Below are 15,801 nucleotides of genomic sequence, written 5' to 3'. Positions count from 1 at the left end.
TCTCAAACACAAAAGATTGCATATAATGCCAAATGTTTATGTTAGCTAATCTTTATTTCTATTTTTTAGGTGTCCAGAATGCTACCAGGGGGACTTTTAGTTCTTGGAGTATTTATCATTACAACTTTAGAAATGGGAAATGATTTTCAAAATGCCTTGCGTAGAGTAAGTCTGAAATATCAAAAGTTCTTAATATAATAAAAATTTACATTTTATTTCAATTGATTATACATAAAGGCAATGATCCTAGGCATATTTAGATTAGCATTCCTTAATTCTTTATGCTGGGATTCTATTAAAACAGCTTTTTTCATCTGATTGCTTGGTATTCTGAGTGTAACAAAAGTTCAGTATTTCTATTTTTAATCAAAGCTATTTTAAAATACCTTTAATTTTATTTTTTAAACATAATTTATTAACTAACATACAGTGTATACAGTGTACCTTTGGCTTTGGGAGTAGATTCCCATGATTCATAGCTTACCTACAACACCCAGTGCTCATCCCAACAAGTGTCCTCCTCAAGCACTTGGAACTAAATGGAAGTTCTAGCAGAACACTTCTATTGTGCAGTACTTGTTAAACCACTTTGACTTGTCTCATGATAGTAAAAAATTATCTTTAAAATTAAACCTAATAGTTTAATTTCCATATAGTTCCAAGTGATTGCTGTAATGTGAAATTAATAGATTTTGTGATTCTTCATCTTAATTTTCTCAAGATCCTAAGAGTAAAACATCATCAGTTACTTATTCTTTATTCCTTAACCTATTTTTTTAAATTTTAATGTTTTATTTATTTTTGAGAGAGAGAGAGAGAGAGAAACAGCATGAGCAGGGGAGGGTCAGAGAGAGAGGGAGACACAGAATCCAAAGACAGGTTCCAGGCTCTGATCAAGCTGTCAGCAGAGAGCCCAACACGGGGCTCAAACCCACAAACTGTGAGATCATGACCTGAGCTGGAATCGGATGCTTAACCAACTGAGCCACCCGGGAGCCCCTATTCCTTAAACAAAAAGGAGGTGACTAATAATAGATTTATTCCTATTGTGTAACATAGTCCATAAATAATTATGAAGGTCCACAAGCTGTTCTCCCATAAGCCCAAATATAAAACAAACTGTGTACAGGCAGCTTTCATCTCTTTTAGCACTCAGGATCCAACCGAGCCTTCAACACATTATTTTCTACCCCAAGAGAGAAGGAGGCCCCATAATCTTGATAAGTGCAAAACCCCACAGCATCTCCAAAAAACATTTCCTAGTAAAAAAAGAATCACAGATACTACAGGTTCTTCAGTTTTGTCTCAGGTGCCTCACGTTAAGTCTTTGTGCCTACGGGAGAAAGAGGTAAAAATGGGGATACTCCCCTCCCCTAGGAAGTTACTCAACTTTCTGCTGGCTTTTTTTCATTTAAAATAAATGTACCTTTCACAGATGTTCATCTTCTTTGACATTTTGAAATTTAATCTAACTCTAGGTGTGTTTAGTTGCATTGGTTGTGCATCCTTTTGTGGTTGGCACTGGCTTGAATAAGGTGAACGTGGGCTCAGTGCTAGAAAATATAGTGGTGATCCTCTTTCCTTTTACTTTTGTATTATTTTTGTTCCTAAGAAAAAAATAAACTTTAGAAATAATTATATTTCAGAAATAATGGAATTTCAGTTTCCTAACTTTGTTTCCATTGCCCATATTGAGGGAATTTGTAAAAAGTAGCCTTATAAAACTTGCATCTTCCATAAGGTCATTGTTGAGAACTTAGTTATATTACATACTATCATCTTTGAAGAAATTTCTTCAGATCTCTTCATTTATCAAGAAAGTTGTGCCTCTTCTCAACAATTGTGTTCAGTTTATGGACCGCGTGAATTAGGTAACAGATTAGGTTGGTTTGTGCACATGACTCTTAGGAAAGCTTTTATGGTCACATTTATGACCCCTCTCCTCATATCAAGTATGTATTTTTATAATTCTTATTTTGGCACAAATGTATGTCACTGTTTCTGATTTTTTTTTACTTTTATATTATTACTATATTTTATGTGTATTTATGTAGTGCCTTAACATCTTTTGTGACATTTAAACAAGAAATCCCAAATGGGTGACATGCTTCATTTTTGTAGTGTAAAAATCACTGTCATTTCTCATTCTAATTAAAGTATTTTTTCTATATTTCACTTAAATGTTATTTGCCCCAAATTAATTTCTCTTCTCTCACTGATTAATGACAATGAATTATATTATTATATTTAAAACTCAAATTTTATAGATCCCTAAAAATGGAATCTAAAAAGCTAATATTTAGTTTCACTTTTTCTTTTGAAAACAAAATTTGATGATAGAATCATGGAATTTTAAAGCAAATTGGGAGCCTAGGATGTTATAATTATCTTTTTCTGCACTCAATTTTGTTCTTATTTTGCATTTAGTTGATGTGTGTTTTCTTCTCTTTCAGCTAGTGTTTGCTATGGAAAAATCTATGAATAAAAGGAGACTGTGGAATTTCTCAGAAGAGGAGGTCTCAGAACGAGTGACACTTCACATTTGCTCTTCTACAAAAAAGTATCTTTTATATAGGTGTTTATATTTTAAAATATATGATACCAAAATAACGTTCCTGCAAGTATTTTACCCAAGTATTTGTTTAAATCATCATTTAAAAAACAGGCATAACTTGTAAGTTTTTCCTGTATATAATACATAATTAAGACTGCCAATAACGATCATGGTAATAATTTTTATTAATCCTGTCTTGGATTATTAAAGACCTTGAGAAAGTTGGCAAGAACTGGGGATTCTGAGCTCATCATCTGCTAACCACCCCTGTACATTGAAGCTCGGTAGGTCCCCTACAGAGAGGTAGAAGCCCAACTTACAGCCGTGTAATGCTTTTATCATGTTAAATTTTCACCCCCAATTCAAAATGTTCAATTCAAAGCACAGATATACTGAGCTGGACAGTGTAGGACATCCAAGTAATTATTATGTCTTTAGCCAACATCCAGTGACACTAACCGCCTCTCTAGGGCCTCCTTAGTTTCTTTTTCTCTACATCTTGTTGGGACAAGGGTACCTCCCAAGCAAGAGGCAGCCATACCAAGGGAGCGAAGCAGTGCAAGGACCTAGTAAATTAGGACTCGAAAAGGCAAAATTCCAGAAGTGATCATTCCCAGAGAAGCTGAGCTTACAGCACCTTTGGTAATGAAAATTTCATGTACAGGCCCTTGGCTCAGTAAACATTTTCAGACTGGACTCCATTTAAAACAGCGCGCCTATTTGTTATAGAGGGTGTGTATTTGAGGAAAATTCTGCAAGGGCTTGCCTTCTATTCATGTGATTGGCAGGATTTTAAGCAATAGGAAATTATAATCAGAATAATTTTTGTGTTTATATAAATTTACACAAAATATGGATATTTATATATGTTTTTAAGATGTATACATGCAAATATATGTATATATATCTTTAAGTATATAAAATAGTATGATTTTGTAAACACTCTTGGATGCATGCACTTTATTTTTACTTTTTGATGGTTTATTTTCTTTGATTATCAAGAACGAATTCTCTTTTTTGGTCATTTCTATCCTTAACCAGTAAAGAATATTTTGTCGAACTTATGATATCCGTGATCCAAAGGTAAGAAAAATAGCTCCTTAAAGGTTTTCATATTGCAAAATAGTTTTAAAATAAAATTTAATTCTTTATTTAGTTTTAATAATTGTCCATGCTTTCACTTACTATTGATATCCACAACCACCCACAGTTGTTTATTTTAAAGTGTGATTAATTTCATTACAAGCAAGGAAAATTCAGGTTTTTTTCATTGTTAAAATATTTTTCTTTAAGCTCCTCCTACCCATCAATGGATTTAGTTTTATATTTGAGCGGCTAGTAGTAAAATATCTGGGCTTTTGATAACTAGCCATATTGCCTAGTAAGCAAGCTACCTACTAACAGAATCCAGACGGACATTTTGCTAAGATACCTAAAAACAATGTGAAAAAGTAACTTTGCAGTATTTTATTAGCAAGGTATAGGACAGAAAGGAGAACATCTGACACCTAATAGTCAGTCTCTTGGTGATTTTTTGCTCTGCATCATAAGCTTCAGAATTGACACTGTTGAAGCTACAGATGAGAAGAGCCAGAGGACTTGTTAGGATCTTATCCATGAGTTGTCTGATTCTTTTTCATCCTGTGCCTGGGGGTGGAGCTGCCAAGGCTGCCTGCAATGTGCTAAAGAATAGAGAACTAAATGCGTGCTTCATTTCTGTTTCGTTTAACCTGTTGCCCTTTGATGAAAGAAGTTGACCAGATATGTTAGCAGCTTGTGTGAGTTCCTGTGTTGTACATTTTATGATGTTTTATGGATCCTTGTATTTTACCTAAATCATGTATTTTATGTTTTTCCACTTCCCCACTGCTAACTTAGAGTTCAGCAAAACCAGCAGATTGGAAGTATCAAAATGGACTATCAACTTCATGGCTTTCTTTAGAGTGTACAGTTCATATTAATATTCACATCCCGCTGTCTACTACTTCAGTCAGCTATACTCTGGAGAAGAATACAAAGGTATCAGGGCAAAATGAATTTTCTTTAGTGCTGCTGAATAGATAATCTGCTATTATTCTGGTTGTCTATGCCATTCATTTTATGATCCTCATAAATTGTATACTAATTATAATTATATTATTATGACAAATTTATTATCCCAGCCAGAGTAGAAATTTGGATAGGACAGCGTCATAATACTAACGCATTTAGCATAATAGGTGCTCCATAAATATTTGTTAATTAATAAGTAGTCAAGTACATTATAAAATACAGTTACATAAAGTACAATTATTTAAAAGGTATGTTGTTTGATCTTTTGCTTTCCCTTGGTCTTTAGTTTTATTTTCTCCTTTCCAGTCCTTTTTTGTATTTCTGTACCATTCTTTTGTTCATGTCTCATTTCTCTTCTTTTTCCCTGTTGAAGGAAGCAGATGGACTTTGCTTATTTTTTCCCCTTTATTGCTTTTTTATATATTTGTTTTTGAGGTTCTCTCTTTTCTCACTTTTTTAAGATAATGAGAATTATTGAATTTTATTTGACTGTGGTCTTGTAATAAGCCTTCTTAGCCTATGATATGAATATTAGTTTGGGATAAAGATTAGAAAAACTATTATTAAATATGAGTAAGTTGCCAACAATTGGGGTTGTACTTTTTTTGTTGTTTCTGAGACTGAATAAAGGCACAGCACAGGGAATACCTACAGTCAGAAATATTGTACTAGTGTTGACAGATGTTAGTTACATTTGTAAGCATAGCATAAATAAGTTGGGTCGCTGCGTTGTCCACCTGAACCTTATGTAATGTTTTGTGTCAGCTATGCTCAAAAACAGTTTTTATATATAGAAAGCAAAAATGGCAAAATGTTAACTCAAGAAATAAATAAATACCACATTACTAATTACCTCATTAACATTTCAGTGTATTAGGTGGAGAAAAGTAGACTCTAGGGAGTTTAATTGAGATGGCATTATTTCTGAAATATATCCATGTTGTGTTTCTTTTAAGAATGGACTTGCACGCTGGGCCAAGCAAATAGAAAATGGTGTTTATTTGATTAATGGACAAGTTAAAGATGAAGATTGTGACATATTAGAAGGACAGGTGAGTTGAGGGAAAATCATCTTACTTATGAAATTATTTGTACTTAAGGAAAAATAAAAGATGACATCTTTAGTTCTTGCCTTCATGAGAACAGTTTCCATCTACTTCTTATTTCTAAGGTCTTTTGGTTTAATTTTTTTAATGTTTATTTTGAGAGTGAGAGGGACAGAACACAAGCATGGGAGGGGCAGAAGGAGAGGGAGACACAGAATCTGAAGCAGGTTCTGAGCTGTCAGCACAGAGCCCTATGTGGGGCTTGAACTCACGAACTGTGAGATCATGACCTGAGCTGTGCCACCCAGGTGTCCCCTCAGGTCTTTTAAAGTAAAACAAACAAATGTTTCAGAAAATGATGGAAGATTATTTCTGAATTAATTGGGATCCTGAAATCTGAAGAAGGGCGTATTATCTAAATTCTAATTTCCAAATTGTAAACTGCTTGCTTAAAAATAAAGGTATATGAAAAACACCCCCAAAACTAAAGGAAATGTTCTACTTTGATAGCAGTTTAAAGACTGAGTTTGGCCATTCTAAACAAGGAATTTATATAAGCTTCTAAAATAGCTTTGATCTGAAGAGGAATTGGTAATTTCCCCCTTTAGTGCAAGGGTCAGTGAACTTTATGTAAAAAACCAAATAGTAAATATTTTAGACTGTTGGCGACATGGTCTCTTGTAGCTATTCAATTCTGCTATTGTAGTATGAAAGCAGCCCCACAGAACATAAAATGAATGATCTTGATTGTGTTCTGTAAAATTTTATTTACAAAGATGAGAGGGAGTTAACATCTGACCTATAGGCCATAGTGTGCCAATCCTTGCTTTAGAGAAATAAAAGTAGGGAATGAGTGGTTTTTAAGAATATATGTTGGTTGATAGAAAATACACAAAGTAACATATTTATAGAAAAAGCTAATATGAAAAAATAATAAGACTTTCTTTTCCTCTAAATTATTAGTTTATGTAGGATAATTCCGAAATTATGTTTTATAATCCACTCAAATCTCAATAGTCAAGTTTTTTAACTTTTGTGTTTTTTCAGAAAAAATCTTCTAGAGGAAATGTTCAAGCGACTAGTCATTCTTTTGATGTCAAAGTGCTAACACAATTGGTAAATATTTTAAAATACTACTTATCTAATTAAAGTATACTGTTTATTAGAATAATCAAAAAGAAATTGTTCTTATTTTTGTAAGTAGAGAGTCAAAGAATTTTAGAGATGTAAGGTGTACAGAATGTCCAGTTCTAGGAAATTTATTCCCCAGAAACATAATTTTAGTGAAACCTATTTTGGTCTTTTGCCTCAAGGCTTTTTAAATTTAGCTTCAAGGACATAGCAATGTATGCATGTATTTTGTATATATCACATATACATATAACATATACATTTGTACACATATATACATGTGTGATATTTTGGGTTGTAGGTTTTATGAGCAAAGTTGTAACTGTTAACTTAAAATGATGTGTGCAGAGATGTGCCAAGAGTTGTGATATACTTATTTGGAAGTATATTTATATTTGAAGTATCTCCTCTGATTTGTTAAGAATCACACAGCATTTTTATATGGTTGTTTTAAATTGCACATCTCTTCAGAAGTTGAGAATTGGATATCTTGAAGAATAAAAACTTAAAGCCATTAATTATTCCTGGAAGTATACATGAAGAACAGAATACTTTTGTATTGTATATATTTTTTAAGTCAAATAGACTTAAAAGTAGCTCACATAGTAGGATGTTTTCCTTTTTTTTCCTTCTCTGTGTCTAGCGATAGAATGTTTACTAAATTGTCATTGGACTTTTGCTAATCAACGTGAGTTCTCAGTTTCTCTTTTTAGTACCTTTGAGTTTAGAAGTGCCCTTTGTTTTAAAGCTATTCCTGTACCTATATGCTTTTAACCAGATATGTAAAACATGTAAATTAGACACTAAATGTATACAATAGGACATTATGTTCCCAAGTGGAATAGTTTTATCTAAAGTCTTTAACTTAGTTTTTTTTTCAGAGTATTTGTTGAGTGTGTATAAGGGTTAGGCACTGATCGTGTTAATCTCTTTGTTTTAAATTCCTTCATTGCTCTATAGTGACTAGTTAGAAAAGTTTCAGAGGTTTCCTTTCTGTGCCTTTAAAATTCTGTTTATTTTCTGAACCATGCTTCTTGCCAGTATGATCTTTTCTCTGTCATTCAGGCAGTTGAAATCCTGTCCATACTTTAAGATCTACCCCAAATGCTACCACTTCTGTAAAGTTTCTTTTGGCCACACAGATAGATCTTTTCCAAAATACCATATCAATGTCACAGAAATTCCTCCCCTTATGACCAACTTGGGTTCTCAGAATCTCTTTTTAAGCTGGTTTGTTCGTAAGTCCAAAGAAACCAAGAGGAGTTGACATTTGCAGAACACAGGTACATTTCCTCAAAAAAGAAGTACGTTAGTCCTTATATCTTTTGAAGTGTATCTCCTCTGCGTGTGTGTGTGTGTGTGTGTGTGTGTGTGTGTGTAGTCTTTTATACATAATCTAGTCTTTTGTGGGAAACAGTGTCCTAATTTACACATATATATGTTATAAATGTGTTACATATTGTAAGAAATATAAATTAGATATTAAATATACAAAATAGGGCGTTATGTTTCAAAATGGAATCGTTTCATCTATAGTAAAGTTTGTGTAGCGGATAAGGGGAGCCCAGGACTCCCACTCCACCCACCTTATTGACATATCGAAGATCTCTACAAGTATCATAGGAGGCGTATTCCGGATACAGGATGAGCATTATCTCCTGCTTGGTTTGATGATAGACCTTTTTCTTACCCAGACCTGAAACATTTTGAATTTTTTGGTCTATGACAGATTTTTTACCACTAAGACCTTGACCATGTTTAAGATTAAATTCTTTAAAACACGCACTAAAACCCCCAAACTACCTTTGCCTGAGTTACATTAGACATAAACTGTTCATGTGTTTTCAGTAGCTACATAGTCAGATCTTTCAATTTCTTCACCATTTTTCCTCCTCATTTCCTGATTTTTTTTTGTTGTTGTTGCAGAGACACACAGCACTATTCACAAGTTGCATGATTTGTTTTTGCTTTTCAGAATTGACCCTATTTATTCTAGTATACTTAGAATTTTTATTTTTATCATGTCCCATTTTAGGGGTTGTGTTTAACTTCAGAGTATATTTAAAATACTCAGAAAATAATATATAATTTAATAAGGAATATGGAAGCCTTTGAATAATATATGGAAGATATTTTCAAACACTTGGTTCATTCAGAAATTCTATCTCACTTCATGAAATGGCTTATATAATGTTTAAATGTTTCATGTAATTAATAATTGTTAGCTGTTAGAACTTAAATAGGTTTTGTCTTCCAGCTCCTGAATTCAGACCACAGATCCACAGCCACAGTCCAGATCTGCAGGGGCTCCGTAAACCTTAGGGGTGCTGTGAAATGCAGAGCTTATCTCCATAGCAGTAAACCCAAGGTTAAAGATGCTGTGCAGGTACAGGAGCGATAATACAATGTTAACTGTTCAAAAATATAAATTTTTTTTCAAACTCAGATTTCATAGTTATTCATTTGATTTTAACTGATAAAGGTCCAATCTGTTGGCTAATCCGAATGTGCCATCTAATTGGTCCCAGGATTTTCTGGGATAGGATAAGGATATCTGTTTTATGATGACTGTACATATTTATTCATTGATCCACAGTTGTAATATAGTAATATATTTGAAATTATATCTTCGGAAGGAAATTAAACCTTTTAAATAACAGGAAATGTATTCATTGGAGGTATTATTACCTAGTTTCCTATAATCTGGATAATTCAGAAAGTTAAAAAATGATGACTGGCACTTTTGTTATAGTTATACATTTCCTAATTTGGAACACTAGCCTTATTTGTTTAGATATAAAATTTCAATAATTTATTTGGTTTAATTATTTAAATGAAGGCCTGGCAAATGTGCTGTTAAACTGTTAATGTGTTAATAAGCATGTTAAAGCAATGGACATTAAAAAATGGAATGATGTGGGGTGGCTAGTTGGCTCAGTCACTTAAGCATCCACCTCTTGATTTGGGCTCAGGTCATGATCTCACGGTTTGTGGCATGGAGCCCTGTGTCAGGTTCCACGCTATAAGTGGTTGGGATTCTCTCTGCCCTCTCCCCTGTGCTTGCTCACTCGCTCGCTCTCTCTTTTTCTCAAATAAATAAACTTTAAAAGAATGGAAAGATGTACCACCAATTATTTTAGTGAACATGATTATCAAGGAGGTCAATTATGTTGGCAGGGGGAGTGGTAATAAAATAATGTAAATCTAAAGTAACATTTCATTTCTTACTGTGGTTTGTTTTGTTTTTATAGGCAATGAAGAGAGATATATTGAATACAGTTGCAGATCGTTGTGAAATACTATTTGAGGATCTGCTTTTGAATGAAGTTCCAGAAAGAAAAGTTATGAGTATAAAATTAAGAACCTTTTTTGTGTGTGTGTTCAATCAATACAGTAATGGGCTATCAAAATGTTATAGACAGGTCCTCTCTTGTAACTACCTATATCTGTCTTCTATAATAATATGGCATCTTTTACTTTTTTTTAGTGAATGACAATTCTTCAGTTGCCACCCCCCCCCCCAAAATGTTTGGAACATGTTATAATAGTGAATCTGTCAATATTTTAAAATCTCAGGGAGGATTTTTTTTGTAAATTCTGCATGAATACCTGCCACAATGGGTAAACTGTATTAACATTAAAGCTAATATTATTCAGGTAATACCTGGTGTTTAAAAAAAATTACCCAAAATCAAATACTTATTTATTAGTGTTAAGTATTACATAATAAATTTTTATTAGGTATTAATTTGTGGTATACATGTAATTGATCTCTTATAATAAGTTATTTTTATACATTAATACTTCTCACTATTACTCTAATAAACTTTATTAGATTTAAGCATATGTTGTGCCGAAGCAAGCACAAACTTCATCAGATTTAAAAAAGACTGGGTTATCATGTCTTAATCTTTTATAATTTTCCATCTTTTGAGAAATACACACCATAGCATTTCCGTAATTTGTGTTAGTAGTATTTTTTACTCAAAAGAATTATAATATCAAGTATGCTTTTTGAAATTACACACTTTTCTCTACCTTCCTACCATTTAGGTATGAGTGCATTTTCAATTCACAGTTTAATTTGTATATAAATGAAACATGGACATTAGCTTGTTAAACGAATATTTTTATGTTTTTAGGAAAAACTTCTCTAATTATATAACTAACTTCTTTTAGAACTACTGATAGCTAGTACATTAGGTTTGGTGGACTAATCATCATTTTTATATTCCTAGTATGATATATTAGTGGAATTGCCAGATTTAACATTTGTCCTTCTTGAACTTCACAAAGGACCTTGAAGCTCCATTTACTAATACTGTTTAGTTTTGCTGGGACATGAATCTGAATCTTACATGGAACAATTGGATTGAGATTTTTGTTTTGTGAAGTATGTAAAACCTGGTCAGTTAATCACCCAATCAGCCTGTCAGCCTCATGTTAGCATGGACTTGTTTTGTATGTGTGTGTGTGTGTGTTTAAATTGATTTTGAGAGAGAGAGAGAGTGAGAGAGCAAGGGAGGAGCAGAGAGAGGTAGAGAGAATCCCAAGCAGGCTCTTCACTGTTAGTACAGAGCCTGATGCCGGGCTCACTCTTCATGAACTGTGAGATTATGACCTGAGCTGAAATCTAGAGTCAGGGCGCCTGAGTGGCTCAGTTGGTTAAGCATCCAACTCTTGGTTTCAGCTCAGGTCATGATCTCATGATTCATGAGACTGACTCCTTGTCAGGCTCTGAGCCAACAGTATGGAGGCTGCTTGGGATTCTCTCTCTCTCTCTCTCTCTCTCTCTCTCTCTCTCTCTCTCTCTCTCCTGTCTGCTCCTGCCTTGCTCGTGCACTCTCTCTGTCTCAGACAGAAATAAACTTTAAACTTTAAAAAAAATAAAAGAAGCAGACTCTTAATAACCTACTGAGCCACCCAGGCACCCTAGTGTGGCCTTGTTTTTACTACTTAACTTTGTGTATGTGATAAGTCTCCTAGTGCATAACTTCACTTTCTAAGCAACAGTCTGTGTTACAACTGAAATGTGAATTTTAGGATTTTCAGGGACGTGGGGATACATTCACCATTAATGCCAAAGATCTATCCTATCACACATACTAGTGAAGCACTCTATTCCATTTAACAGTGCTTTGGTATTATTTTACATTAAGTGAGCTAGTGTTTTGAAATTTTTGCTGATGTTCAAGTAGTAAAATTACTTCTCATAGCAGTTGTGACATGTATACATTAAAATTGATGTATTAGAAGTTAATGTTACAATCTAATGTTATTCCTAAATTTTTAATAAAAATAAGTTTTCACTGGTAACTGAGTGGCCTTTGAGGCCTGTGTGAGGAGAATAGGTAGTGTAGTTTGCTGGAAAAAAAGGAGAGACTAAAGTTCTTAGTTTCTGTGTCTGTTCTGCCCCTAACGGGTCACTTTGGACCAATGATTTGGTCTATGTAAGCATCCATTGCCTTACCTAGAAGACAGGGATTATAGTAGCTACTCTTGGAGGTGGTGCAATTAAATAAGAGGATGTTTCAAAGCCCCTGATGCAAATTGGTAAGCCGTGCATTCAGTAAGTGGTAGTTAGTATTATGTTGGAGATGATAAAGAATTACTTGATAATTGTCTTTAAATTTTTTAACTTTAATTTTTGTGAAATGTATCATTATTTCAAAAAGAAACCAAGTATAAATCTATATTTTTTAACCTGTAGTAACAGAATTATTTCAGCAACATGTTAGATGATCTTAAGATATCAAGATAAAAATAATTTGCAAATGTAATAATAAAAACAAATGTAAATTTTAAGTTGAATATATATGCACCAAATTGTAAGATCTTAGGCTTAGTCTTCATTTTTCTTAGTTTATCTTTCTTACATGGTAGTAAGATTTTATAGATTTGTCATGTGGAACAAATGCCATGAAATTAATCTGAACCGGAGTATTTTGGCATGCATAAGGAAGTCTACAAATAGCATGTTAACTTTACTTTCCTAATCTTTAAAATAAACATAGTATTTGAATTCTGGCTTTCAGATGAAAGAACTTTAGTAGTTCAGTGACAAAAAGTATAAGAAGTCCAGTCATTCCTTTAACTTCCTGTGGTCTTCCCCTTCTCTGATTCCCCTTAAGTATTCCAAACCTCATCCTCTGTCTTGCCCAACTTACTTTGAACCTATGACTTCCTCACTGTGAAAATTGAGGTCTCTTTCATTCCTACACCCACATCCGTCCATCCCACTTGTCCTCTCTGAACGTTCGCAGTCCTCTTTGCCTCTGGACATGGTTCTGCTCTCCAGGTGACACTTCTTCGCTTCATACAAAGGACTATTTATCCCTTTAAGAATCCACTCAGATATCAACTATGCTATTTTCTATAATACTCCAGTTTGAATTAGGATTCTGTTCTTAACAAGTAAACACCTAATTCTTAAGTTGGCTTGAATTTTTTTTCTTCATTTGAACTTACTCAGATGTTTTAACTGGAAGCTATGTCGTGGGAAAATTTCTAAAGGATTTGTAGAATACTTCATGAGAAGTGTTTTAAAAGATCCTCCCATTTTAAACCTCAGACCAACTGAAAAACTTGGTTTTATTTAGATATTAAATGGCTAATTTAACTTTTTAATTTGAAAATTATAAGTTATTTTTAATGAGTAATTTAAAATTATTACAAATAATTCTTTAACATTTGATTTTGTATCGAGCGTATTTATTTCTTTTTCAGACAAACTAGAATTCATGCAGTTTGAAATAGTTTTAAAATTTTGCATGCCACCTACATATAAACATTGTAGCCATCTTTGAAAGTTTTGAACTTAACCTGTTTTAAAAAACTGTAGACCAAAATAAAATAATACATTCCTAATTTCAGTGTGTGGACAATATATATGCTAGAGTAAAAATTGCAGTAATATAATATTACAGCTAGGAGGCGACCTGGTCAAATAGTAAAATTTGTCTCCCAGTTCTCATATGAAAACAAGATAATAGGCAGAATCTGGTAAGAACATGTAATTTTTAGGTCTTAGCATTTCCCGTGACACTTAAGGCATTCTTCATCATCTGCTGTTTATAGTTGTATAAAGCTACTACTAGTTTCCTGACAAGGAAATGTCGATTGCTACTAAAGTGAGCTCTAGTTTTCTACTTGATATGTACATTGGTAGCTTATTTAATCAGTCTGTTGCTGAAAGTGGTCATTCTTTACACAAAATCTCTGTCTTTGTTAATAGTTCATTAGAATCATGGTGTTGAACCTAACAGTAGTTATGTGTTTATGTAGACCAGTGACTGTGTTAAAAATATGGAAAACATTATGTTTTCTTTGTGAGTATTCAAGCATGAAACATTGTTTATTTAGTCCAGATTATTTTTCCTAATGATAATTTAAGGCTGTTTGCAGAAAGGTATTAGAGTTAAGAAGATAAAATAAATACTAGCAGAAAGAATGAGGTAAACGGAAAATGAAAAAGTAGGATGAGGTTGATAGTAAGATTAGTATGCAAAACATAATCAGGCTAGATCTAGTAAGATGAAGTCAATGGTAAGATTAGTGCGAAATATATCATGTCCTATACACTTGATGTAAGTGGGCCACTAATTTGGCTCCAAACTTGCATGAAAAAGAGAAATATTATTTATAAAATTCATTGCTTATAAGGTTAAACAAGAAAAACAATTTCCGAGACCAGGGACAAAATTCTCTACTGGGTATTCCTAGATAGGATGGTAGATATTACAAGAATGTATAATTAACAGTTATGTTCACATTAGGGCAGTGAGTAAGTTTATATTTTATTGGAGCATTATTTAGTCCCTTGCAGAGGCCAGGGGTATTAAGGTAAAGCAGAATTTAGTAAGAACAATTTTGTATCAAATCAATTAGAAAATGAAAAGATCTTTTAAATTTTATTTTTATTAATGTATATTTTCATATACTTATGAAAATATATCACTGATGCTAGTGACAGACCTATCTAAATATTTATAATGTTCCTTCTCCATTTAGATTCTGAAAAAGAGTTTCACATCCTCCCTCACCGAGTTTTTATCCCCATTCCGGGATCCACTATAATGTTATGTGATTATAAATTTGGTGACGAGTCAGCTGAAGAAATGAGAGACCATTTTATAGAGATGTTAGATCATATGATTCAAATAGAAGATTTGGAAATTGCAGAGGAGATAAACACAGGTAATTATATGATGTTACTTAAGAACCTGATTAGACTTTTGCTAAGATTACCTATGAGGCATCTAGTTTAAATGTATCTTTAGGTTTCCTAACACTAGTGCTGTTTGATATTTTGAAGGCATTAAAGTATTTCAGTGTTATTTTTGGAAAATTATACCAAAATTTAAGATATCTAGCAAGTAGATCTTCATTTAAAAGGGATTAAATAGGTGGAAATAAATAGCTTTTAGGTATTTGTTTTGTTATATGGAAAGTTTTCTTAAAATTTATTCTTAATATTTGGTTAAGTATAATGTCACAATGTTTTTTAAACACTTTATTAAACTTTGTCTTTTCCATACTATTGGCCTTTATTTACTTGCTTCTTTCATGTAATTGGGATACTAAGCTGAAATAGGCAGTCCAGAACATTGGATCAACATTATTTTTATAGAGCACAGATTTGCCATACTATCTAATTATGTAACATAATTTCTTTCCCTATCACTTTCACATTTGACCTTGCATTTTAGAAGGCTGTTTTTGTTTTGTTTCTATTGAAGGCAGAATATGAAAACATACTTACATAAATAAGTATACAAGTGTGTATAGCAGGTGTCTTGAAACATTTAAATAATTATTTGCACATTGTCATTAAATATTAGGTACATAGCTATTTATTAAACTTGAAATTTCTGCTGTAGTAGGAAGTCTAGGTTTTGAATATGGATGTTTATGAAATTTGAATACAGCAATTTTCAAGTCTTTTTTTAATTCTTATTTCTTAATTATTCCTCTGTGACTTAACTATTTCCTGCCCACCACCATAAGAGTGATTCAGAG

At 32.8% G+C, this 15,801-nt stretch overlaps 1 protein-coding gene across 4 annotated transcripts in view; it reads left to right on the top strand.

The window, feature by feature from the left end:
* ODR4 (odr-4 GPCR localization factor homolog) overlaps positions 1-15,801 on the top strand; it is a 34,302-nt gene that overhangs the window by 7,432 nt on the left and 11,069 nt on the right. For all 4 annotated transcript variants that reach the window (XR_003906821.1, XR_003906820.1, XM_029935182.1 and 1 more), the window contains exons 4-12: positions 70-165; positions 2,454-2,560; positions 3,601-3,637; positions 4,433-4,573; positions 5,563-5,658; positions 6,700-6,768; positions 9,041-9,169; positions 10,035-10,125; positions 14,794-14,979. Coding sequence is in view for 2 of the 4 variants with exons in the window: in XM_029935182.1 (XP_029791042.1) it covers positions 70-165; positions 2,454-2,560; positions 3,601-3,637; positions 4,433-4,573; positions 5,563-5,658; positions 6,700-6,768; positions 9,041-9,169; positions 10,035-10,125; positions 14,794-14,979 (952 nt within the window). In the remaining 2 variants the exon portion in view is untranslated. The remainder of the gene's footprint in view (positions 1-69; positions 166-2,453; positions 2,561-3,600; positions 3,638-4,432; positions 4,574-5,562; positions 5,659-6,699; positions 6,769-9,040; positions 9,170-10,034; positions 10,126-14,793; positions 14,980-15,801) is intronic.

Source organism: Suricata suricatta, chromosome 3, assembly GCF_006229205.1.
Source record: "Suricata suricatta isolate VVHF042 chromosome 3, meerkat_22Aug2017_6uvM2_HiC, whole genome shotgun sequence".
Taxonomy (NCBI): domain Eukaryota; kingdom Metazoa; phylum Chordata; class Mammalia; order Carnivora; family Herpestidae; genus Suricata; species Suricata suricatta.
The sequence above is the reverse complement of the archived record's forward strand: the minus strand, read 5'-3'. Positions and strand labels throughout refer to the sequence as shown.